The following is a 24,826-nucleotide window of genomic DNA, read 5'->3' as shown; positions in this document are numbered from 1 at the left end:
CCTGTGTCCCCTGCATTGGCAGGCGGATTCTTAACCACTGAGCCACCAGGGAAGTCCCTACATCATTTTTTTAAAAAGCTCCCATTGGATCACACTGGTTTACAAACATGCTGCTATTTTTCGGGGGGGGGGGGAAAAAGGTTTTTCTTGATCTTATTTCTCTTACCAACTATGGCCCCATTTCTTTCCTCTTTTGCAACCAAACTCCTTTTAGCGTTGTCTGTTCTCACCAATTCACCAAGGACCTCCAGGCTGCTGAATGCAATGGCCAACTCCTAGCTTTTCTCTCACTTATCAGGATCACCTGAAACAGCCGGTCACTCCTCTGCACAGGTAAAATTTCCTCACTGGCCTCCAGGAAAACAGACCTCTACCCAGTGAGGTAGAGGTCTTCTTCTCATCCTCCTTTGCTGGAGCAAACTCCTCCCGATTCTTGGTGTTACGTGGCCAAGGCTCTGCCTTAGCTCCTTCCTTCCCTATTCCCTTTCCCCTCACTTTCTGGGTGAGCTCTCTCAGCTCATAGGTGTAAATAATCAATATGCAAATGACTCCAAAGTGACAGTTCCCTCCCAGATTTCTCTCCAAACTCCAGCCATCCCGGTCACCTCAGACTCCACATGCCCTGACCCCCGACTGGCCTCTTCCACATCTCAGCTGCTGGCGACGCCCCTTCCAAGGCTAACTCTGCTCTCTTGTGCTCTGCACTGGCCGTCAGGAATCCTACTGGCTCTAGGACACAGCAAGAGGCCGACCATTCTCGCCAAGCCCACATCATTTCTCTCCTGGACCAGCCTTCTGGTTTCCCTACGTCCACCATGCATTCTCTCAGGATGTCCCCTTCGACGCATAAATGAGATAACGTCCTTCCTTTGCTCAAACCCTCCAGTGGCTCTGCACTTCACCCAGAGCAAAAGCCAAACTCCTCCAAATGGCCTTCCAGGCCCGGGCCTTCCTTCCTTCTCCCCTGTGTGGTCATTCACTCCGTTCTTGAACAGGGCACGGCCTCTGTCAGGTGCTCTTTCCACGATACTCACCGGGCCAACTCCTTTAATTTCTTCAAGTCTTGGCTCAAATGTCACTGTCTCTAGTCTTACTCTGACCATCCTGTTTAAAACAGTAATTTGTGTTCTCTCCACCATCAGTCCCTCTTATTTTGTTTTATTCTATCTTTTTTCCATATTATTTATTACCTTATAACATAGGAGAAATTTTGCCTATTTAGCCTTATTGTTTGTCTCTCGCTGCTATACCACAAACTCTACAAGATAAGACTTTTTGACTGTTTTGATCATTGATGGATTCCAAGTGCCCAGAATAATGTGTGGCACTGAATAAGCCCTTCATGACTATGTGTTGAATAAATTAACATCCTCAAAGAGATAAAATATTGCAACAAGAAGAGGATATCCACAAAAGATACCCTGAGAACAAGAAAAACTCCTGGAACTAAACACACAATGGAAGGATTCGAAAATAAAGTTGAAATCTCTTGGAAAGGAAAGCAAAAAGGTGGAGGGAAAAAAAACATTAAGAAATAATTCAAGAAAATTTCCTAGAATTGAAACACACGAGTTCCCAGATTGGAAGGGCCTACCAAGAACCCAGGACTACATCGACAGATGAATGGATAAAGAAGATGCGGCACATATATACAATGGAATCTTAGCCATAAAAAGAAACGAAATTGAGTTATTTGTGGTGAGGTGGATGGACCTAGAGTCTGTCATACAGAGTGAAGTCAGTCAGAAAGAGAAAAACAAATACCGTATGCTAACATATATATATGGAATCTAAAAAAAACCCAAAAAGTCCTGAAGAACCTAGGGGCAGGACAGGAATAAAGATACAGATGTAGAGAATGGACTTGAGGACACAAGGAGGGGGAAGGGTAAGCTGGGACGAAGTGAGAGAGTGGCATGGACAGATAAACGCTACCAAATGTAAAATAGCTAGCTAGTGGGAAGCAGCCGCATAGCACAGGGAGATCAGCTCGGTGCTTTGTGACCACCTAGAGGGGTGGGATAGGGAGGTTGGGAGGGAGACGCAAGAGGGAGGGGATATGGGGATATATGTATATGTATAGCTGATTCACTTTGCTATAAAGCAGAAACTAACACACCATTGTAAAGCAATTATACTCCAATACAGATGTTAAAGAACAACAAAAAAAAAAGAACCCAGGACTAGGCTCATCATCATGACAGAGAAAAAACTGTACAATTTGCAAAGTGCTCACAATCAAAACACAAGATCTGAGCACGAGGAAACGAATCACTGTGGCTCTGAGGTTCTCGGAGGTAACACTGGAAGCTAGACGTCAGTATGATGCCTCGAAATTTCAGGAGGAAAGTGACTTCCAGAGCAGAATTCTCTCAACAATCTCTGATTGTTGTCAGGGCAGAACAATGACACCCTTCAGGCAGGCAAGTTCTCAGAACTTTCAGTTCAGCTGCAGGGAGCATGGTCCTTCTTGCTACTGGAGATACTCTGGAGGCAGGACCGTCCTGTTCATTACCCCCTTTTTAGTTCCCAGCAGCCAAGCATAAAGCGTTGGATAACTTCCCTGTGGCCTCTCTGACGAAATGGTTTGAAAAGCTGGCTTCCTCAGTTCTTGGGACCGTGGGGGACATCTGTATGACTATGGGTGGATATGTGATTACGCTGCTTGCTACATGTTGTATTCTCTCATGAACAATACTTTAAGGAGGGCGTAAGGTCCCTGTTAACATGTGACCAGCACTGCATCTGATGATCTTATGAAAGCCACAAGAATCTACCTGGTACTTAGAAGTGGGAAGACCTCCAGGGGCATTAAACAAAGAACAGGCCAGAGGACTGAGAACCCAGCCTCTCTGAACTTCTAGATTTTGTGTAAGCCTGAAACTGTGGCTTGGTTCCCCCTTGCCCCCGTGGCAGACTCTTCCCCTTGAAGGACGGTGGTGCGGCTGGGCACACACACGCCCACACCCACGATGGCCGAAATCTCGGGGCTGCCAGGCAGAGCAGTGGTACGCGATGGTGGTGTGGCTTGGGAGTTTGGAGCTGGACAGACCTGGGTTTTCATTTCATTACTCAGGAGAGTGAGCCCGTTTCTTCACACAAAAGCACTACACGCACACCTTCAAGTCCCCCATCACAGAGCACTTCCACGTGCTAGATGCTTTCTCCATGTTATTCCGTTTTAATTCTCCCACTAACCAAATAAGGTTGTCCTGATTACACAGAGAGACTCTGTAGGAAACGGCTGATCCAAATTCACACAGGTTGGTCCAGCCTCTGTGCTGGATGCCCACTCCACAGGCTCCTTGACGACAGGGGCCAGCCGCAGCCTCAAGCCAGAGGTCACGGCGCCATAAGGCTGAAGCGGTCACACTTCGCCGCGGTGCCCTCCTGCCATCAGCAGAAGTGCACGCCCAGAGGCCTGCCGCCGCGCCCGCGCTGCGGAGGAGCTGTCCGAGGTTCTGACACAGGCGGGCCGGCCCTGAGCCTGAGCGGGGCTGCGCCCCTCCGCAGGCGTCCGTCGCGGGGCAGGGCGAGCTGCAGGTGGGTGGCTGTCGGCCGTCACCCTCAGCACGGAGCACAAGGCCTGGCATGCTGGGTGGAGGACTTAAGCAAACTGGAGAGAGAAATGGGGGCAGGGGCGCGTTGTGAGGCCCACTGGACGCGTCATAGCCTCAGTCACCCAGCGACCCAACCCCAGGGAGCAGGGGCCATGGAGGGGCCTGCGGCCTTCCTCTGATCAGAAGCGATGACGCAGCACAGCCTTCCAGGCCACCGGCCAGTTTGACAGAAGGCTGACAGGCGCTGGGGGTGACCGTGTGGTTGGAATGGACACCTGGCTCTCCTCCAGAAAACATGATGTGGAAAAACAGAGACCTGAAAGGAAGGGGCCCTTGAAGCTTAGCAAAGAGACCGGGAAGGAGTAAAGACAGTCTGTAAACACGTTTGGGGGACCTGGACCTCATGCCTGGGTCCTGCTTTTGTGAATTTAGCAAATGAAGGGATAGCGGTTGAGAACTGCCTTACAAAGTTAAGAGTATGGAATTGCACTGAATGGTTCGAGGGACCCAGGAGGGCAGGGGCACAGATGACAGGGCCTCTCCGGGGTTTCAATTTCTCACCTTCCGTGTTGGGCACGTAGGGGAAGAGGTGCTGAGTACAAGTCAGAAGTATGGCCACTGGCAAGAACCGTCGGGTCGGAAGCCTGACTGTCCCTCATCCTGGCTGTGACCCTGGGCAAGGCCATCAGCTTTCTCATTTGTAAGACAGTGATGAGAAGAGTGCCGACCACCATGCACGCTGTGACCCCAGCCATGCTGGGGCCATTCACGGTGACTGTGAGTGTAAAGGCCTGTCACATGGGCAGGCTCAAGACAGGCTTCTCTTGGTACTGCCCAGGGCTCGGAGGCCATTGGGATAGAGAGAGAAAGCCGTCATTCTAGTGAAGCACCTAGGACGCCATAACGTGAGCAACGGCCACGTTTTCTGTGAGGAAGGCCATCTTCAGAGCAGTGGCCAAGGCTTCCAACCGTCGCTCTCAAAGGCAGAGGTGAGAAGAGACGAAGACCCCACAAGTGTCACAACAAAACCGTGTTTTTACTAAGTACCGAACCAGGGAACCCCACATAGTTTCTGTGGACATCAACGTTTTCTCTTTCATATTTTAAAATGGCATTGTGCATACACATTATTTTAAACACTTAGACACATCCTGGATACACAAACGTAAGAAATCACCGTAAGCTGCGCTGAGATCCGAAATCACACTCATCAGAACCACTAAACCAGCTCTGGGACTCCTCTGTCCCGCTGCCTCTGGGGACTGAGAGCTGGACCTGGCACCGTGCAGCCGCCCGCGTCGCGCCCCAGGAAGCGGGTTACTGTGGAGTCACAGACTGCGTCTCTGTTGACATCTGGTGGGTAAGTGGGAGGCGTCAATCCAGCTGGCTTCTAAAAAAACCCTGCAAATACAATCTCCTCCGTTTACCTCACAAGCGCTCCATCTTCCCTCAGTGTGCGAGGCAGAAACAAGCCGAACATACAAGGCATCATGATGCCCAGGTGTCACGAACGGTCACCCTTACTGCTTCCGGTCAGGAGACACGTCGTGGCCAGGACCAGGGCCTCCACGAGCTGCCCCCTCTTGCTGAGGGGGGTGAATCCTGTGCAGCCCCACTGGCCTCCCCTGAGAAACGAGACGGCTTGGATAAAACTTTGTGCCGAAGCCCTGGGGGCTGCCGCTGAGCTTTGGCCGAGGTGGCAACAGTGCAGCTGGGCTGAGCTGTGACACCAGCGGAGCTCTTCCTACGAACAGCCCCTCAGCTCACTCACGTCCCCGCCTGCAGGTCCCAGGGAACCGGGCTGCCTGAGACGCACATGAGCAGGCCCGGGAAGACGGTTAAAACACAACCGTGAGGATTTATACCCATGGAAGTCATCAACCTAAATTGAAAAGAACAGTCATGACTGAGACTCATGAGGCATCATTTAGAAACCGAAGGGCACGTGTTAGGGAGTCAGCCCCACCGCCGAGGCTCAGCAGCATCCTGAGAACTGCACAGAATTACACACGTGTGAAGGGATCTGTCTTCTACATGGACATTCTTTCACCTTTATGAAAGGAGTGGAAACGAGGGCTGATAAACATTTGACAATCCCTTGTAGATAAGGGCTAGACCATCAGAGAGACCTATCTTGTCTTTTATGAACTGGCCTTAGCTCATGAGAAGTCTGTACAAAGTCCTAGACCACTCATACCATGACAGCAAAACTCTTCTAAAAACAGATTTACAGGGTAAAAGTATTGAGGGTATGCTAAGCCAAATTAATGCCCAGTTTTAAAATAAAAAATGTCAGACAGGGCTTCCCTGGTGGCGCAGTGCTTGAGAGTCCGCCTGCCGATGCAGGAGACGCGGGTTCGTGCCCCGTTTCGGGAAGATCCCACATGCCGCGGAGCGGCTGGGCCCGTGAGCCATGGCCACTGAGCCTGCGCGTCCGGAGCCTGTGCTCCGCAAATGGGAGAGGCCACGACAGTGAGAGGCCCGCATAACGCAAGAAAAAAAAAAAAAAAAAAAATGTCAGACAGACAGTATAATTTTCTTGGTTAGAAGACTGTTCTCCATATGCATAAATGCAGACTAGTACTTTATGCTTAATACATTTCATCAAAGGTGAGACTTTTATCACCCAAATAGTAGACAAAAATAAGGACTAGTTCATTCCAAATTTGTACTTTGATAACTTACCAAATTTTGGAACAAGTTTAACTGGAGGGACATGGGAAGAGATGAATACGTTTCTGCTTATTATGCATCTGGAATTGTATCCACTGTACTTATAACACTAAGTTATAATGTTGATAGAACTGAGGTGCAGCCTATTTTAATAATATACACTGAATCTAGACTTGCCAACCCTCAGTCACTGCTACATGATTTACAATGTGGCCACGAAAATGGTTCCCTTGAGTGGCCCTGGTGTCATGAGTCCACCCCGCAGGGCACGAGCTGCCTTGGATTGCGAGGAGGGTCCGGAACTTCACACAAAGAGCCTGAGAATGGGAGCCCCAGCAGAGCTGCAATGCACCCCCTTTGGCTTCTTAAAAACACTGAGGTGAGCACAAAACACAAAGAGGGAGCATTTGACTCCCTGGTGGAAAGGCTCACCACCCCCTACTCCAGCAAACCCCCTCTACCTGTTCTATTTCTTTTCATTTCTGGAGTGGTCTTTCTCTCATGCTCATCTGAAAGGCACCCACAGAAAATGCTGGAAAGTCTTACCACTGGGACATCACTGCAGAGAATCTTCTGTTACATAGGAGAGACACCACCTGCCTATTTCCTGTTTGTCAGTACAGAAAACACCCCACTTTAAATATTATGTACAGAGAAGAGGCTGCCGCATGCCCTCATGCACAGCCAGCTCGGGTTCATGGACAGAGAAGGGCTTCCGTTTAGAACAACCTACGCCTACAGACAGCAAACACCAAGAGACATGCACACACTACAGAGAACTGGACACGAGGAATTCATATTTTACACCAGTGAGGAGACACTGTTACAGAACGCTGATGGGATGGTCTGTCATCACACTCTGACACAGGGGTCTGGGAGGGTGCCTGCTTCTCCTTTTTCTCCCTCTTTCAGGATTCACACTTGGTTCTGTGTCAGGCACTAAGCAACCCGGTGGCTTCTGGTCCAGTTGGATCTCTCAGTCGTCTTTTTGCACCTTTGTATCCCTCTGTGGAGAGCCGAGTTCAAATGCTGGAAACCGTGATGCCTCTGGGGCCAGGATGTCAGAGAGGAAGTGAACAGTGCCAGCCATACCTGCAACGCAAAACGCGGTCCTTCGTGAGAAAGGGTGCGTGGTGGGGTCCAGAACCAAGTGACCTCTGATCACTGCCTTTACTGGGGCTGTAAGGATGTGGGAAAAGGTGGGGAGGACTTTGAAAATAACTTCACACACACAAAAAGGAAATCTTCACATTAGCACCCAGCAGGTAATACCAGTTTTCTTCATTATCTTAATTTTAAAAATTGGTTTCTGAGCTTTAATCTTGTATCTTGACACTTTCAGATGATTTCACAGACGTGCTAACAAAAAAGTTAAGGGCGCTGCTACTGTGATATTCCAACATATAAACGTCGTCTCAGAGCCTTTACGCTTTTATTCCAAACGGAAGGTTGCATTTTGGGTTTCAAAAATGTTATTTTAAAACGAACTTTACTTGCTTGGTCAAAATCCCCACCGCCAATCACTGCAGTAACTCAGGAGCCTACCCGAAGGATCCCTCGGCGGGAGGGAGCTCCTCCACAAAGGGTCCTGGGCGCTGTGGGCCCTTCCAGGCTAGTGGCCTCCACACTGGCACTCACCCATCCAACGAGAACCTAGTCAGTGTCTCCTGCCAGGCACTTGTGAGGCACAGGGGCCCAGAAGAATGCAAGAGCTTCCCAGCCTCTCGGGAGGGTACATTCAAAGATTTTTCACCCGCTGGGGCTTTGAATTTGCCATTATCAACTTGAATTTATGAACCTGAATGAACTCCATTTAGAGTTCAGGTATTAACTGTGTTATATCTGATACAAATACACCTCATTTTTATGACACAAAAGATGAAAATTTTTATTCTGAGAAACATTTTTTTGTTACGGTTTCTTTGAATATTAAAAAGATCTTATTCTGCAAAAGATAATGACAAATGCTCTAATTTTTGCTCATTTATCTATCACATGATTAAAATCTCAGTAGCAGAAATAAAACACGGCATAGCATGACAGACAATTCGGACATCAAGAAGATAACGAAGGACTACCACCAAAGCTTTATGCACAAAAATTTAACCCCTCAGGTGAACTGGAGCAATATCTTGAAAATACAAACTACTAAAACTCACTGAATATGAAACAGATAACTTGAACAGCCTTGTAACCTATTAAACAAATTGAATTTGTAAATTTCAAACTCCGGGAAAAGAAATCTCTCGGCTAGGAAGGTTTCGCTGAAGAATGCTACCAAACATTTAAATGAGAATTCTTCCACCAATTAATATACAATCTGTTACAGAAAACAGATAAGAAGGTACTTCTCAGTACAGTTTATTAGGCCAGTATTACACAGATACCAAAACCAGACAAACACAGTATAAGAAAGGAAGACTACAGGCCAATATTCCTCATGAATATAGACACAAAGATCATCAACAACATATTAGCAAATACAATTCTGCAATACATAAGAAGAATTGTACACCATGGCCAACTAAGGTTTATTCCAGAGATGCAAGGTTGGCTTAATATTTGAAAATCAACCAGTGTGATCCACAGTGCTAGGGGCCTGAAGAACAAAAACCACATGATCTTATCAACTGATGCAAGAAAAGCACCTGACAAAACTCAACACCCATCTATTATTTGATTTTTTTTTAAGTACTCATTTATTCCTTCTTAAATTTATTTTGGAATTACTATAAAAGGTGGCTCTAAAGTAATTAAAAAGTCACCATCCATTTATCGTAACACCATTTAACGTTTGCCCTCTGGTTTCTGTGGCTTATGTTCCAAATTACCATCACACACACACACTAAACAAAGGATATCCGAGTCTCTGTAGGACTTCCATTTTGTTTTCCTGAATTATATTCTATGTACTGTGCGTGCCTGGAGCAGACTCGCAATGTGTTTGCTGGTTTCTTTCATTGCTCTTGTTTTTCAGAACTGTCTTCAATATTCTCATTATTTTTTTTTTCCAACTACTAATACTTGTATTTACTAATACTTTTAAATTACTAATATTAACTATTTACCTCCTTTACATGACTTAATACATTTAAGTAACTAACCAAGTTTGCTGTGAATAGATCAATACTACATGCACAATATTACCGATGAAATGCACAGGAGTAAACTTGTTATTTTCTTCCATTACTGAGCAGCAGACAGTCTATGCCTATACACGTCACAAAAGATCTAAAAATACTTGGAGGAAGTTCACAGGAGCACACACAAAACAGGCAAGGTAAAGAGACTCAATATAATTTTCAGCAATGAACGACTTTGCTCACGGTATTTATCAGCTGTGCAGTGATTACTAATTAAGATCAACTGTGATGGTGCACAGAGTCAGGAGAACCAAATGCACACACCCAGATACTTAAACCTGGAGCTTTCCCTCACTCTTACCTTCAAAGAGAGAATAGGGTCTGTCAGGAATGCGGCAACCATGTGTTCCATATTCTAGGCACCATTCTGCAAACTAGGGAGAAAGATATTTCTTTTTAAGAGTGGGGATTTCACTTGGTGAAAATGGAACGCATATAAGACACTGCAGTGAATTCACCAAGAATCAAAGAAAGCTGACTTCCAGGCAACAGAGTGGTCAGGAGTGTGAGCTCAGAGCGACTCGGCACCCCCTCTTCTGAGCAGGTGAGACCTGGCAAGCTCTGTCACCTGCCTAGGCCTGTTTCCTCCTCTGTAGGGGGGAATTTACCTAGGAAGCTTGTTGGGAAGGCTAAGTAAGAAATCTCACAACCCAACAACCTTCAGTCTTTTCTAAGCACCGCCTCCTGCCCCTGCAGGCGCTCCGTCCAGATTAAAACACTGGCTCTGAAACCGCTCACCTGGCTGTGCTCTCTGGGCTCACTGCCAGCCCCTCTGCTAACATGCAGCCCTCCCTCCTCTCCCCACAGCTCCCCGGCCGGCCCACCCACTGCCCACTGACCACCCTGCTCATCTTGAAAACTCATCCCTTAGCTTTATCATCAATTTCCTCTGAGCTCCCTGACCCTTTCTTCTTAAACCTCTTCAATGGATTTTTATAACATTATAATAAATTTCCCTTTTTTGCTTAAGGTAACTTATTTTTTGTCACGTGTATATAAAGAATCATAAATTCAGCACATATACACTAAAACTTTCTACCCTCCAAATCTGCTCACTCTTCTAGCTTGCTTGATGCACCACCATCTATCTGCTTTCCTTAGTCAGAAAGACATTCATACATTTCTGTCTTCTCCACATTAAAAAAAACCCACTGAATTCTGTGGGCTCAGCTCAGTATCTTTTTTTTTTTTTAGTGTCTATCAAGAGGAATTTATTTTTTTAACATCTTTATTGGAGTATACTTGCTTTACAATGGTGTGTTACTTTCTACTTTATAACAAAGTGAATCAGCTATATCAGTATCTTAAGTGTTTCTGAATCTCTCCTCTTTAGTATCACAGCCAATGCCATTGGGTTTATAACTCAACATTTCTTGCATTAATTATTAAACAGCAATTTGGAGAAACCCAAATTGTTTACCTCTACCTCATCCATTCCACCGTGGCCACCGCAATCCTTCTGAGAGGAGTCTGGACATGAATCACAAACCTTTGGGAAGCCCCGCCTGCATATGAGAACCACCCAGGAGCTGGCACCGGGGGGGCCTGGGCTCCTGCAGAACCGGGCCCAGGGTGGGGTCCAGGCACTCCTTTTTTTTTGGCGGTACGCGGGCCTCTCACTGCTGTGGCCTCTCCCATTGCAGAGCACAGGCTCCGGACGCGCAGGCTCAGCAGCCATGGCTCACGGGCCCAGCCGCTCCGCGGCATGTGGGATACTCCTGGACCGGGCCACGAACCCGTGTCCCCTGCATCGGCAGGTGGACTCCCAACCACTGCGCCACCAGGGAAGCCCCAGGCACTCTCTTAAAGCTCCAGTGATTCTAAGGTGTAACCAAGGCTTAGATCTACTGACTAAGGGGAAGGACTAGCTTTCTTTGGCCTCGGCCCCTCTGACTTCACCCCTCGCCCTTGCACCCTCCCGTGCTGAGCGCTCGGGGTCAGGCTGCACTGTGCCGTGCCTGCCTCCGTGGCTCTGCAGGGGCCCTTCTCCTACTGGGGTGCACTTCGCCTCCCCATGCCCTGCCTTCCTGGCCCACCTGAAAAGCTCCACATCTTTACAAAACTAGCTGTGACTTGGCCCCCATGAAGCCATCCCCAATCCCCATATTTTGTTACCCATCTGCTACTGTGACTGCCGTCCACCCGAACTGCCCCTCGCCTCGCTGACCCCAGCTCCTGCCCTGCTCTGCTCTGGCCAAGGGAACGCTGCGGGCCCCAGGGTGCTCACCCCGCCAGCTTCCTCGGCTGGCGGCACCACTCCCACCCGCCTGCTCAAGCTCCAGCTCTGCTCTGGGTCTCAGCCTACATGGCACCCCCAACGCCCGGGTCAGGCACCTGCCCTCTGCATCCCCACAATACCCTGCGCGGCCTCTGTTGAGCGTGGGCACCACGACCGCGTGCGTGTCTCGGGGCACCAGGTTGGAGGGCTGTTCCATCTGGTGTGAGAAAAGGCTTCAGAACAGTAATAAATATACAGAATAAGCCACCCGAATGCCTCTATCAAGGGTCACTGGACATTTTGGTGCATTTTCTTCCAATCTTTTTTTCTGTGTTCCTTTAACTTTATTTTGTGAAGTGTGTACAGTGATAAAAACACCAGCAAACATTTACTGAGTCTTGTTTTGTGTGTCCATTTTCGCACATCCGATGCGTATTTATTAAGCCTATCTTTGGTGCCGGCACTGCCCTAGGTACTGGGTAGGGTCGGGACATTGACTAGGAAGATCACGCAGCTCGTGGTCTAGGGTGCGGCACACTCAGGAACAAGCAGAAGCGCACGGTGAGTGCCCTGGTGGCTCTGTCACCGGGGAGACCTCAGAGGTCGCCTCCACCAGGCAGATTTCAGGGAAGCCCCAGGAATGCTGCGCCCCGTGGAGAGCGTGGGGCAAGGCGGGGGAGAGGCAGGCAGGGGCCGAGGCGCACGGGGCTCTCCACTTCGGGGCTGTGGGTGCCGCTCACGGGCAGTGGGAAACCACTGGAGGATTTTAAGCAGGGGCAACTACCGACCACCTGCCCATTACCTCAATTAATTCTTCCTGGAACAAATTTAGGAGGCAGGTAGTGTTTTTACAGATGAGGAAACTGAGGCTTGAAGGGGCACCCCAAAGTCACGAAGCTAATAAATGCACAGGAGGGCATCCTAAGAGGTCATGGGACTCCAGAATGCATTTCCACCCCTTAGTCCCACTGTACAGATGGAACGGCCAAGGCACACGGCCTCCAGGGACAAGGCTCTGCAGAAGAAACCAGAGTTGGGAGAAACATGTCTGAAGGAGGAGAGAGCTGTATTTGGGCTGTGTGTGTGCCCTGGAGGGTTCAGAAGCGGTTTGGATAGAGATGTCCTTACCTTGCAAGCGCGGTAGAGGTACTTTTTATCCCGCGTGAGGTGGTAAAGGGAAAGGAAAGAGTAGCCATTCCCAGCGGTCCCATGGCAGATCCCATAGCCCTTCCGCAGCAAACCTCGCTGCCAAATCACATCGCTGCACTCCATGGCATCCTTCAAGTACTTCTCCTCCTTAAACACCTGGGCAACGAGAAACAAAGCAGTGTTAAACAGACGTCTCATGCAATGAGTTAGCGAAATATTTCCCCTTTCTGTTTAGAAAACTGCATGACATTCAGAAACCTGAAATGACGGGTAAACCAAGCCCAGAGGCAGCAGTACCGCACCAGGTACCGTGCGGCCCAATGCTCTCCTCTCCCCGCTTCGCCTGCCTTCGAGTTCATGGTTTTGCAAAAGCAGTTCTAAAGCTCCAACAGTTATAAGGAAGGCTACCAGATCTCCTTGGTAAGATGCTCTGTCACAAATGAACCACCTTGTGCCTCCTGGGACCTGTAGGCTGCAGCTGTGACACTCCTACTCGTGCAGAGGGCAGTCGAGGATCCCACACTGTCCCGTCATGCAGGTCAGGAATATTCCACTTCCTAGGTTAGCCACACATCCACCGCACCCGACGAGCTGTCATAAACTGTCACAAGGAACCCCTCAAAGAGTGTCCTCAGCCCCAGCGGCAGGCGGCACCATCTCCACGCAATGGTTTACGGGGACGGAGGGACAAACATGCTCGGTGGAGGCAAGTGCGCCAGCATGAGGAAGCTTTCGCCCCCCCAGATTCCCCTTAACACTCCTCTGTCTCCTCCCATTTATTTTCCTTCCCTGGTCCTCTCCTCTGAATCTGTTATTGGCAGTCCCCCTGCTTAGCTCATTCCATTCTAGTGCAAATGCGTTTTGGACCCCGGATTAGAGGCAAAGGGTCACTGGAGAAGAGCTCCTCGGGGCAGCAAAGGGGACCCTCCTTGTGACTGCTGAGTGGTGACTCCTGGGCACCCGCCGAGGAGGCTCTGAGGTGCAGGAAAACCCAAGTGCCTGAACTGCGACCAGCGCCTGCCGTGGCCAGCATGGGACGGAGGCAGATCCGCACGCAGTCACTGCTCCGGGCGCAGGGCCTCGCCAGGGGCAGGAGCAGGCCTCTCGGTCATAAAAGCAGCTGAGACGTGGACTCTGGGGCCCCTGAGTGTCAACCTCAGCTCTGTCACCTTTTAACTGTGACCAAGGACAAGGCACCTCTTACGTCTTAATGTACTATAAAAAGATACCCTTTCTTCATCTCAGCGGCTTGTTGTATTAAAATGAAATAACATACAAGAAGCTCTTAGAACACTGCCTGGCACACGGTTAGTGCTACTTCTGAGCTGTCACTGACTACCATCCTTTCTGTGTTATGATGCCAGCACAAACATGTCATCCGAGCTGTCATTAACCACCATCCTTTCTGTGTTATGATGCCAGCACAAACATGTCATCCTCTCATTTGCATCTTAAGCCTCTTAAAATGAATTATAAAAGGAACCTTGTTCCCATCCTGAAAAAGATTAGGTCAAAGCTGACAGGTGAAAGGAGACTGTTTTGGAGGCTCTGTCATAAAATCACACTGAGAGTAAGGCCAGTCCTAATGAAAACCTTACTGGCTCCTTTCTGATGGTCACCCAGGGGTATGTGAAATCAATCGGACTTCTTTCCCATTGTCACTGTCCCCCTGGTGAGACTGAAGCTGCTAGAGGCACCCCACATAGCGAGCTTTACCTTCCTTCCCTGGCGCATGTCCGTAGCACACCCACCACACCCACTACCATTACACACTCATGCTCCACGTGAGGAGCTACTCTGAATAGCGGGACATTTGAGGGGCTTCCCTGGTGGTGCAGTGGTTAACAATCTGCCCGCCAATGCAGGAGACATGGGTTCGAGCCCTGGTTCAGGAAGATCCCACGTGCCGCAGAGCAGCTAAGCCCGAGCACCACAACTACTGAGCCTGTGCTCTAGAGCCCATGAGCCACAACTACTGAGCCCACGAGCCACAACTACTGAGGCTGCGCTCTAGAGCCCGTGCTCTGCAACGAAAGAAGCCACCGCAATGAGAAGCCCACGCACCGCAACAAAGAGTAGCCCCCACTCGCCTCAACTAGAGAAAGCCCACGCGCAGCAACGAAGACCCAACGCAGCCATAAATAAACAAATAAATAAATATTCCTTTAAAAAAATAGTGGGACATTTGAAAATTTAATGAACACTGAAGCTCCCAGATTTATCTTCTCTACATTATAACTTGGCCAGAAAATCTACTTACTGATCCACATTACCTCTCTCAAATCGTAAATTTCCCTGGGAAATGTCATGACAGAAAGTTTGAAGAGACAGTGCGATGCAGAGGAAGACGTAAGAGATCTGGAGTCGGAAGACATGGCTGGATTCCCTCTTCCACTACAACTGACCGAGTAACTTTGGATGAGTCATCGCAACTTCTCTGAGTCTGTCTGCTCACATTAGAAAACGAACTGATGCTGAGACGACCAAATGTTGAAAACAGAGACAAGCATTTGGGGCAGTTATTTAAAATCTTTAAGGATGAAAAAGAAACTAAACACATCATCAATGAATGGTTTGGAAATCTCAGAGAAACATTACTAAAAAAAGAAATAGATATTCAGGAACTGAAAAAACACCAATAGATGAAATTAAAAACTTATTGAGTAAGGCTTAATGGAGAAGAACTCACTAGTGAATATGAAGCTAAATAAATAGAAATTATACAATCTGAATTACAGAAAAGAAAAGAAATTAAAAACAAAAGCCTCAGAGACCTGTTGGAAAGTAAAGGCCTAACATTTACCAAATGTAGTGGAAGACATACAAGTTTAAGAAGCTTAAAGGCTCTCAAGCAGGATAAATACAAACAGATACACAAGGGTACATGATAAAAATACTGAAAACCAAAAAGAGGAAATCCCGAAAGCTTCCAGAGAAAACACAGACTACTTATAAGACAACAATATAAAGAATGACTAACATCCTAGAAATAGTGAAGGCCAGAAGGCACTGGAGCAGCATCTTTAAAGAACTGAAAGGAAAAAAACTGTCAGCGTAGATATCCAGCAAAAATATCTTCAAAGAATGAAAGTGAAATTTACAATAGCCAAGACACGGAAGTAACCTAAATGTCCACAGACAGAATGAAAGATGTGGTACATATATACAATGGAATACTACTCAACCATATAAAAATAAGAAAATAATGCCACTTGCAGCAACATGGATGGGCCTAGAGATTATCACACTAAGTGAAGTAAGTTAGAAAGAGAAAGACGAATACCATATGATATCACATATGTGGAATCTAAAATATGACACAAATGAACTTACCTATGAAACAGACACAGACTCACAGACATAGAAAACAAACTTATGGTTACCAAAGGGGAAAGGGGGGAGAGATAAATTAGGAGTTTAGGATTAACATACACACACTACTATATATAAAATAGATAAACAACAAGGTCCTACTGTATAGCACAGGGAACTACAGTCAATATCTTGTAATAATCTATAAGGGAAAAGAATCTGAAAAAGGATACATAGAGTATCTCTGAATCGCTTTGCTGTACACCTGAAACAAACGCAACACTGTAAATCAACTATACTTCAATAAAAAACATAAAATAAGAGAGTGAAGAGTAGGAGCCAGTGGTACCACAGCCCTCTGAGACCACACACTGTTTCACACCTAACCCTTCGTAGAGTGAACCTAGCTCTTCTGCACCACTGTGGACTAGAACACACCCTGTCCCTTCCTCAGACCTGGTCACCGAGACCTCTCCTCGGTATAACCCTGTTGTGGATTGCATGGTATGAAGTAGAATTCAGAATTTTTTAATACCTGGTGTAATTTTCCATTGAGCTATAAGATTCTGACCTTACTCCCTCTGCCTCTTAAGCTTTTCCAAGGGCAAACTGGGTTGATTTTTTTCTTTTATGGCTTAATACATGACTACATGCAACAGCCTTTGGGATGCAAATCATTATGTCTTACTGCTATGGTGTTTATCATTTCTTCATAAACACTGAATAACAATGTCTGCTCCAAGGAAATGAGGGTTTTTTCCCCTTCCTTCTTAATGCTTTCATCTTTTTAGCCAATATTTCCTTTATCTTCTTTAAGATGATTTCAACTACTAAAATTAAAGCCTTCAAGGAAAATATCAAAACAGGAAAAATGAGCTCATATTCAGTGAAACTGGATTGGTAAGAGGGTTTGGACTTACCAAGAAACAAACATGACAGGAAGTTAATAACACTACTTAACATTTTTTTTTTATTCTCATAAGTAGAAGTGATGTTTCAGCTAATTCACTTACAAGACCTCTTCCAGTAACAATACTCAATTTATTCAGAGATTAAACTTACAGTATTTTAGTAGTTAATTAAAAAACTAATTCCTAAGAAGCATTTCCACTGTAGGTCTTGGAGAGAAGGAATCCTTCACAATTTTCCACTTCAATTTTTTTTACATCTTCCATTTAGACTTAGTAGCCAATTTGATGGGGCAGCAGAATTGAGTTTTCTTAAGTACAGGGTAATATTCACCTCTCTCATTGCTTTTGCTTATTATTAGGCATTCCTAAAGTGCAAGGGAATTTCTGGATCAGTTATTACAAAACCCCTGTTCTCTGCAGTTTTGGGGATAATAAAGAAATGTCCAAAGAATTGATCTAGATGTTCACGGTAAGGATAGCATTCTTCACAAACCACCACAGGATATGGAAGGAAGATTGAAGCACCACCTCCAGAGGGACTCTTTCAGATTTTGCCCATGGAAATCACCATTGTAGGAACAACCAGGAAGTAACCAAAACTTTCACCTATATTAGGAAAAGTTCCCTGGTATGTAAAGCAGATGTACTAGTAATCCCCAAATATCAAGCTCACCTTGAAAACTATAAAGCAATTCGGTACAAACTGCACCAGTGCCACAGGAATATGTGTAACAGTAGGAATTCTACTGTTAGAATTATATCAGTTCATTTAGATGTCAAGAACCACACATCATCATCACACAGAACTGCAAGAAATTTTCTTAAATTAGAGGACGATACAGAATCCTCGTTATCACAGATTCCACAACGATCTACAAACTAGAGGCTGTTTGCCAGACATGCATTCCTTGCAAGAATCATCTCTTTGACAATGGATCATCCTCTAAGTAATCTGCTGAATCAATGAAAGCCAGGACAAAGGAGTTCCGACTGGTGCATTCAAGTGGGTGGCTCCAGGCAGAACATGCTGTCCATATGGCACTCACCACCCGAGGCAGGGCCGGAGGCACGGGACTGTTTAGCAATGAGTTGGGATCCAAATGCATGCACTACAACTAAAATATACTGTCCTTTATTTTCCATTAAAAAAAAAATGAAAGAAAGTGAAATAAAGACAAATTTAAGATAAGTGGTAAATCTGTTGTCACCAAACCTGGATTATAAGAAATGCTAAAGGAAGTTCTCTGGGCTGAAGGAAATGATACTTGATAGAAATCTGGACCTCCAAGAAGGAATGAAGAGCACTGAAAAGAGGAAATATACAAATACATATCAAAGACCATCTTCTTTGCTTGTCTTAATTTCTTTAAAATACATAGGACTATTTAAAAAACAAAAATTATAAAACTATACTGGGGGTTTATAACATTTGTTGATACATCTTGACAGATGTAATAAAGATGTACAGAACTGCTGTCAAGAGAACTAGGCACTATTTTCTTACATTTTATATAAAGTGTACAATGTTAATTCTAAGCAGACTGTGAAAACTTAAGGATGTATACTGCAATGTTAAAGATGTATATTTAGCAACCACTAAAAAAATGTACAAATAGATATAGTTAAAAGAGTCAACAGAGGATGAAATTCCAGAAAATATTCAGTTACTCTCTCCTACCCCTAAAAAGGCAAGAAAGAAAAAACAGAGGAGGAAAAAAAGAGTTCCAAGATGTAGCCAATAGAAACCATATGGAAAAATGGCAGAGCTAAATCCAACCACATAAATAATTACATTAACTATATATGAACTTAACATTCCAAACTAAAGGCTGAGATTGTTAGACTGCATTGCTAGACAACGCCCAACTATGAAGACACACACTTTAAATATAAAGACATCAAAAACTATAAAACATTGCTGACATAAATGAAAGAAAATGTAAAAAGTGGAGAGATATACCATATTTGTGGATAAGAACACTCAATATTGGTATCAATTCTACCCAAACTGTTCTACAGATTGAATGCAATCTCAGTCATAATCCCACTAGGCCTCTTTTGCTAACAAATTGATTTCTAAAACTTATATGGGAATGCAAAGGATCTAGAATATTTAAAGCAATTTTGAAAAAGAACAAAGCTGAAGTCTTAAATTACCTGACGTCAAAACTTAGAGTAAAGCTAAAGTAATCCAAACAGCATGGTATCACAGTGACTGATAAAGAAGCCAAAGAAACAGAACAGAGAGCCCAGAAAGAAACCTACACTTACTAGGTCATTTGACTTTTGAACTAGTGCCTCTACAGGTACCAAATCAATCAATGGGGAAACCAAATGATGTGGGAACAATCAGATACTCCTATGGTTAAAAAAAGTACTTCACTCCTTACACTTCACATAATATACAAAACTTAATTTGAGACAGTTCTCAGCGTAAAATCTAAATCCATGAAGCATGTAGGAGAATGCTATCTGTATAACCCGGGAGTAAGTAAAATTTCTCAGACAAGATACAGAAAGTAGTTACCATTACAAAAAACACACTGATAAGGCAGATTTTACCAGAATTTAAAACTCTATTCATTGAAAGATGCCATAAAGAACATGATCTGGCCAACTACAGACTGGGAGAAATTATTTCCAAAACGTATCTGACAAAAGGACTTACAACCAGAACATATGAAGAATTTTTATGACTCCATAATAAAAGGAAAACAATAAATACATAAAACAGTGTGGGTAAAATATATGAACAGACACTCAACAAAGATACACAGTTGACCCTTGAACAACATGGGGGTTGGGGTGCCGGCCCCCACCTTGTTGAAAACCCTTGTGTAACTTTACAATGGGCTCTCTCTGTACGCCATTCTACATCCCCGTATTTACCACACTGCATACCGTGTGGTACCACGGTACCGTATTTACTGAAAAAATCCATGTGTAAGTGGCCCCACGCAGTTCAAACCCATGTTGTTCAAGGGTCAACTGTACAAACAACCCATGAGCACAAGCAAAATTGCTCGACATCATTAACCATCAGGAAGGCACAAATTAAAGCCACAATGAAACACCCACCGGAATAAAATCAAGATGCCTTTCAACACCAAGTGTTAGCAGAGATGCGGAGCGACTGGAACTCTGTTTACACTGCAGATGGAATGTAAACTGGTACAGCCCTTTGAAAAGGTCTGGCAGTGTCTTATGAAACTAAAAAAGCTACCTTCTGATCAAGCAGTTCTACTCCTAGTTATTAGCCCCAAAGAAATGCAAACATATGTCTACGAAAAGATCTGTACAAGAATGTTCACTATAGCTTATTCACAATAGCAAAAAACTAGAAACAACTGAAAAACAAAGTCATAAACTGTGGTACGTTTATAAATGATGCTTAAATATTAGGAAGATACCAGAATCTTGAGGAAGAAGGAAAGAAAATATAGTTTGAAAATAATCTCTCCAGGTGATCCTGATATACACCACCTAGAAAGACATTCCACGTTACAAATAATCAACTTACAAATGAGTTTTTGGAAAATAATTCACATGAAAACATTTTCTGACGGACAGTGAAGAGTCGACCATGAGGATGCATTCTAACCCAGGTCTACTGTGGGAATTTCAGAGCAGGGTTGTGGGTGCAGGAGGCGAAGGTATGGTTGTTTCACACATTTGGCCCAGAATCAAAGGATTACTTTGATATCACTTTGGTATGACTTACCTGGTTTTCCTGGGCAACATATTTACTTTTCCAAATATAATTTTATTTGACCAATGCTAGCATTTGTTTATTAGTGGCTGAGTCCACACAAACTGCTAATGCCCTAGGGCCTAAATGTGTGGTTAGAAGGTGGTAGAATTTGTTACCGTAACCTGTAATTTACTGTCAAGAGAACTAAGAACTGATCGTACTATTCATCAAAATGGAATCCAGCTATGAGGTCCACAAATGTAACTGTTAGGAAATCATTTGCAATTAACAAAATTCCTAATACAGCATAGAAATACTGTTAAAAATCTTGACATTTTTTCCAAGACGATCTACAATACTACATAACTGCAAATAATACGTGTTCATACCAAGAAGCGTATACCCTACGTGAAATGTGATTAGCATCTATAGGAAGGGAAAACAAATTTGGTGTGAATCTGGACTCAAATTATAGTTTTATTTGTGAAAGATATTAATATTTTAAAATACTTGAACACCTTATGCCTTCCTAAGTGCTCCTGAAGAACTTACAACTTTATGTGCCAGCATAAGAAACTGCTGAAAGCTTGTTATTACACAAAATTTAAACATTTCCTCATTTTGAGAGATGGCTTCAATGGACAATGACCCTCTTAACCTGAGTTAACAATAACTTGAGAGAAAATAGCGTCTAGAGCTGTGCTTCTCTTGCTTTGTGCCACCCCCTGTCCTGGCCAAGTACAAATTTCATACTCCACTAACTTATACTCTGAAGACATATTTTCACCCCCAACTGTAAAACTACATGATCTATGCTTCTTCAAACTACCAGTGACACCTTCTGCCCCAGAAGATTCCGCTATTCCTCCCCTTCCTCGTGTTTGGGAATTCTGAAGTACATGGACAAAATTAAGTTTTAGTGACTAAGTACGGGATCTTATTGACATTGTCCATGCTTCTAGAAAAGAGGAACTTCTGTTTTGGAATCAGTGTGTGTGGGGGGGGCGGGGGCGGGGACAGGCACCCAGCGGTCTCTGGAGCGGAAGCCCTGCAGGCAGAGCCGGGCTAAGACGTGGTGGCCCTGCTGCTGGCAGGGGTCTGTGGCGCTTGCTCCCTTGGTACCAGCAGTGGTGGAAGCAGATGGTGGCCACGGTCAGCATGGCTAATGGAAATGGAACTGCCCAGGACAAGGGCCCACTGAGGGGCCTGGCTCCTGACCACTTCTCACTGTCCACAGCTCAGCTGCTAAAGCAGGAGTGGGGAGACCCCCAGAAGCCAAGACTACCAGCCACGAGGAGTGCCACCTCTATAGCTGATCCTCTTTAAAGCAAAAGGGAAAAGGAGTGTGACAAATAGAAGCTTTCAGCTTTTAACAGTCAAACCTCTATTCTGAATACCAAAGGATTCCTGTTTGTGCTGTCAGTACTGTGCTCAGATACTATGGTTGGATATTTATAATATTACAGACTTATCTCTATGTCACTGAAGTTACATTTCCTCTAAAGCTCTAGAAAAGGGGAGGCAGTGACTCGAACAGAAGTCTGTTCTAATTTAAAAGCTGAGGTATTGTTAAGATGAATCATTAAGTTCTTCAGATCTCCAAAAAGTATACTTCGTTGTGTTTTCCTCTCATCAAACATCATAACTTTCTGAGTTATTTTCTTGAATACTCGTACCTGACTTCTATATTATGTGAATATTTTTGGTGGTATTGTTGTAGGACTAAAAAATTCTGAGAAATCAGCCTAAATCATGAAAGGTTAATTCCCCACAAATTTTCTAAATAATTTATTATAGTTAATGACAAAAGGAAAATAAAATTGATTCAGGGACCAGTTCTTCTGTAATTTTCAGGTAGACATATGAATTCTGCTCCAGTAAGCCTATTTCTGCAAAACTAAGAGACCTTGCCAAAACACTGATCAATCACTGTGGTTACATTTGTATACTCTGGTATATAAGCAACAATCTCCAACATCAACTATTACAAACAAAGATGCATTAAAAGAAAAATAAAATTGCAAAAGAAGAATTGTTTGCTTTCAACTTACATGATAATTCTAAGTCCAGGGGAGAAATCAACAGTATTCTTAATATTGTGCCCAGATAGATCTACAGAGTCTATTACAATTCATCAGTAAAGGTACTGCCTAATTTCCAATAATACCTCATATGTGTAAAAATTTGAATGCCACATCGATCTTTTGTAAATAATTTTATAATAATTTAAAACTCAAATTTAAAAGCTCCTGAATCATCATCATCTGGCAATAAAGGCTTATTCAAGCAAGGAAATCAAATGATGTGAAGTCAAATAAAAAGCATTTTGGTTATAATACTGCCTCCTGCCTTATTGGATATTCACTTATGTCATCTAGGTTTTCTTTTACACATGAATATAATCCCTGTTAAAACACACACACATATACTTACAACTCTGATTATAGTGGTGATGAACAGTGAAATAAAAAGACTTTCTGTTTACTAGTAAAAATATTAACTCTAAAATGTTTTTAGTTTGCAAGCAAATATGCTTACCAAAAACCAAACTGAAAACTTGGCGGTGAAAACCATGCCTGTGCACATCGGGTGCTAAGGACACGCCCTGCAGCACTGACCTTGTATGCCTGCATGAGCATGTGGATGACACCGGGGGCCCCATGACACCAGTGCACCAGTCGGTCTGTCTCATTGCTTAGGGATGACGGATAATTCCCAGATCGGAATCTTTTGTGGCGCATATAGTCAATACTAGGTTTCACCATTTCTGTCAAGGTTTCTTGGTCCACTTTTGCTGCTGGCTTTTAAACAAACAAAAATAAAACATTTAATTTATGTTTCCATAAGCTTTTTTTTTTTCTTTTTTTTTAAACATCTGCACTGTGGCTAATATAGTTAAGCATCAATTACCCAGAATACCGAGGAACACGTAAAATTAGAATCAATCCACTTCTCTGGTTACTCAAGGCCTGGGCAGACCTTTGCATCAACCCTTGCTGATGTGGCCCATGAAACTGATGGCCATCCGCTGGGGAATTCCCTCTTGCTCGGGGTGGGGGGGGGGGAACGACTGACTGGATGAGGCCCACCCACCATGTGGAGAGCAAGCTGCTTTACTACAAGTCCACCTGTTTAAATGTAAGTATCACCCAAACTCCCTCACAGACACACCCAGAATAATGTTTGACCAAATATCTGGGCAATGGCAGCCCAGCCAAGTGAACACATACAATTAACCACCACAGACAGCTAGCTGCCTTTTTTAATGGGGACTTCCACATACCTATACCTACACATCTTTTATCTGAGCTGTTTCTCCAAAAGAGAGACTTCACTCCCCCAGGTGAGGTGGTGGCCGTGTTGCCGGCTGGGGCGGGGAAGGGTGCTGGTGCAAGGCTGGCTGTGGCAGCAGGGAGGTCTCCCGCTGACCGTGTGGACAGTCACCAAGCCCCGCTTTCAGGTCTGTGCTCCACTTCCACTCTCCTCTCCACCTGCTTTTCTGGAGTCAGAAGAACTGGTCTGACTGCTCCAGACCACGTACTGTTTCCTGCAGTCACCTCACCCTGCACGGTGGTCTCACTGCACAGGTCCAGCTGGGCCGCACATGGATTTCCAAAGAAGCTCCCCTGCAGCCCAGACCTCACTCCCCACCTGAACACACGTGTGGCGCCGACACCGAGGGCGCCGTAAGCTCCCGAGTGCAGGGTCCTGCAGGACACCTGGCTGGCTTCTTGCTGGCATCCTCCTCCTCAGGCACCTTGTGCGGGCATCCCTGTCCCATCAGGTCCCCTGCTGTTCCTCTGTTCCTTCGCCCGTTCTCAGTCCACTTGTCGCACAGGGCTCCAGAAGTCTCCGAGTCTCATCAGAGAAGCTGGGTGTCTGTTTTCTGTTTTCCTTGAGGTTTTGAAATGATTTCCCAGAGGAGAACTGTGCTTTTATTCTTCATTGTCAGAGCGGAGTTCCCTTTAAGTGATATTTTGAAAGTTCTTGTGTATGTCGTTCTGACAGCTGTCCAGATGAAACCACACATGGAGCCCCCGCACAGCTAGGCTGGCACCGCTGGGGAGCGGCGTGTGCGGCCGGCCTCGTGAGCCCAGCTCTGGCACACTGCTGCTATCAACCAGGAGAACGCTGACACCAGTTTCTAAATAGGATCCTCACGAAAGAGT

General features: G+C 45.1%; 1 protein-coding gene across 1 annotated transcript in view; it reads right to left on the bottom strand.

Moving 5' to 3' along the window:
• Positions 1–7,011: 7,011 nt before the first annotated feature.
• LANCL2 (LanC like glutathione S-transferase 2) overlaps positions 7,012–24,826 on the bottom strand; it is a 56,644-nt gene continuing 38,829 nt past the window's right edge. The window contains exons 6-9 of the mRNA XM_007463681.1: positions 23,276–23,458; positions 12,723–12,899; positions 9,678–9,750; positions 7,012–7,325 (exon numbers count right to left, since the gene is read on the bottom strand). Of these exons, the coding sequence (XP_007463743.1) occupies positions 7,210–7,325; positions 9,678–9,750; positions 12,723–12,899; positions 23,276–23,458 (549 nt within the window). The 3' untranslated portion in view covers positions 7,012–7,209. The remainder of the gene's footprint in view (positions 7,326–9,677; positions 9,751–12,722; positions 12,900–23,275; positions 23,459–24,826) is intronic.

Source organism: Lipotes vexillifer, unplaced genomic scaffold, assembly GCF_000442215.2.
Source record: "Lipotes vexillifer unplaced genomic scaffold, Lipotes_vexillifer_v1.1 scaffold759, whole genome shotgun sequence".
NCBI classification, from domain to species: Eukaryota; Metazoa; Chordata; class Mammalia; order Artiodactyla; family Lipotidae; genus Lipotes; species Lipotes vexillifer.
The sequence above is the reverse complement of the archived record's forward strand: the minus strand, read 5'-3'. Positions and strand labels throughout refer to the sequence as shown.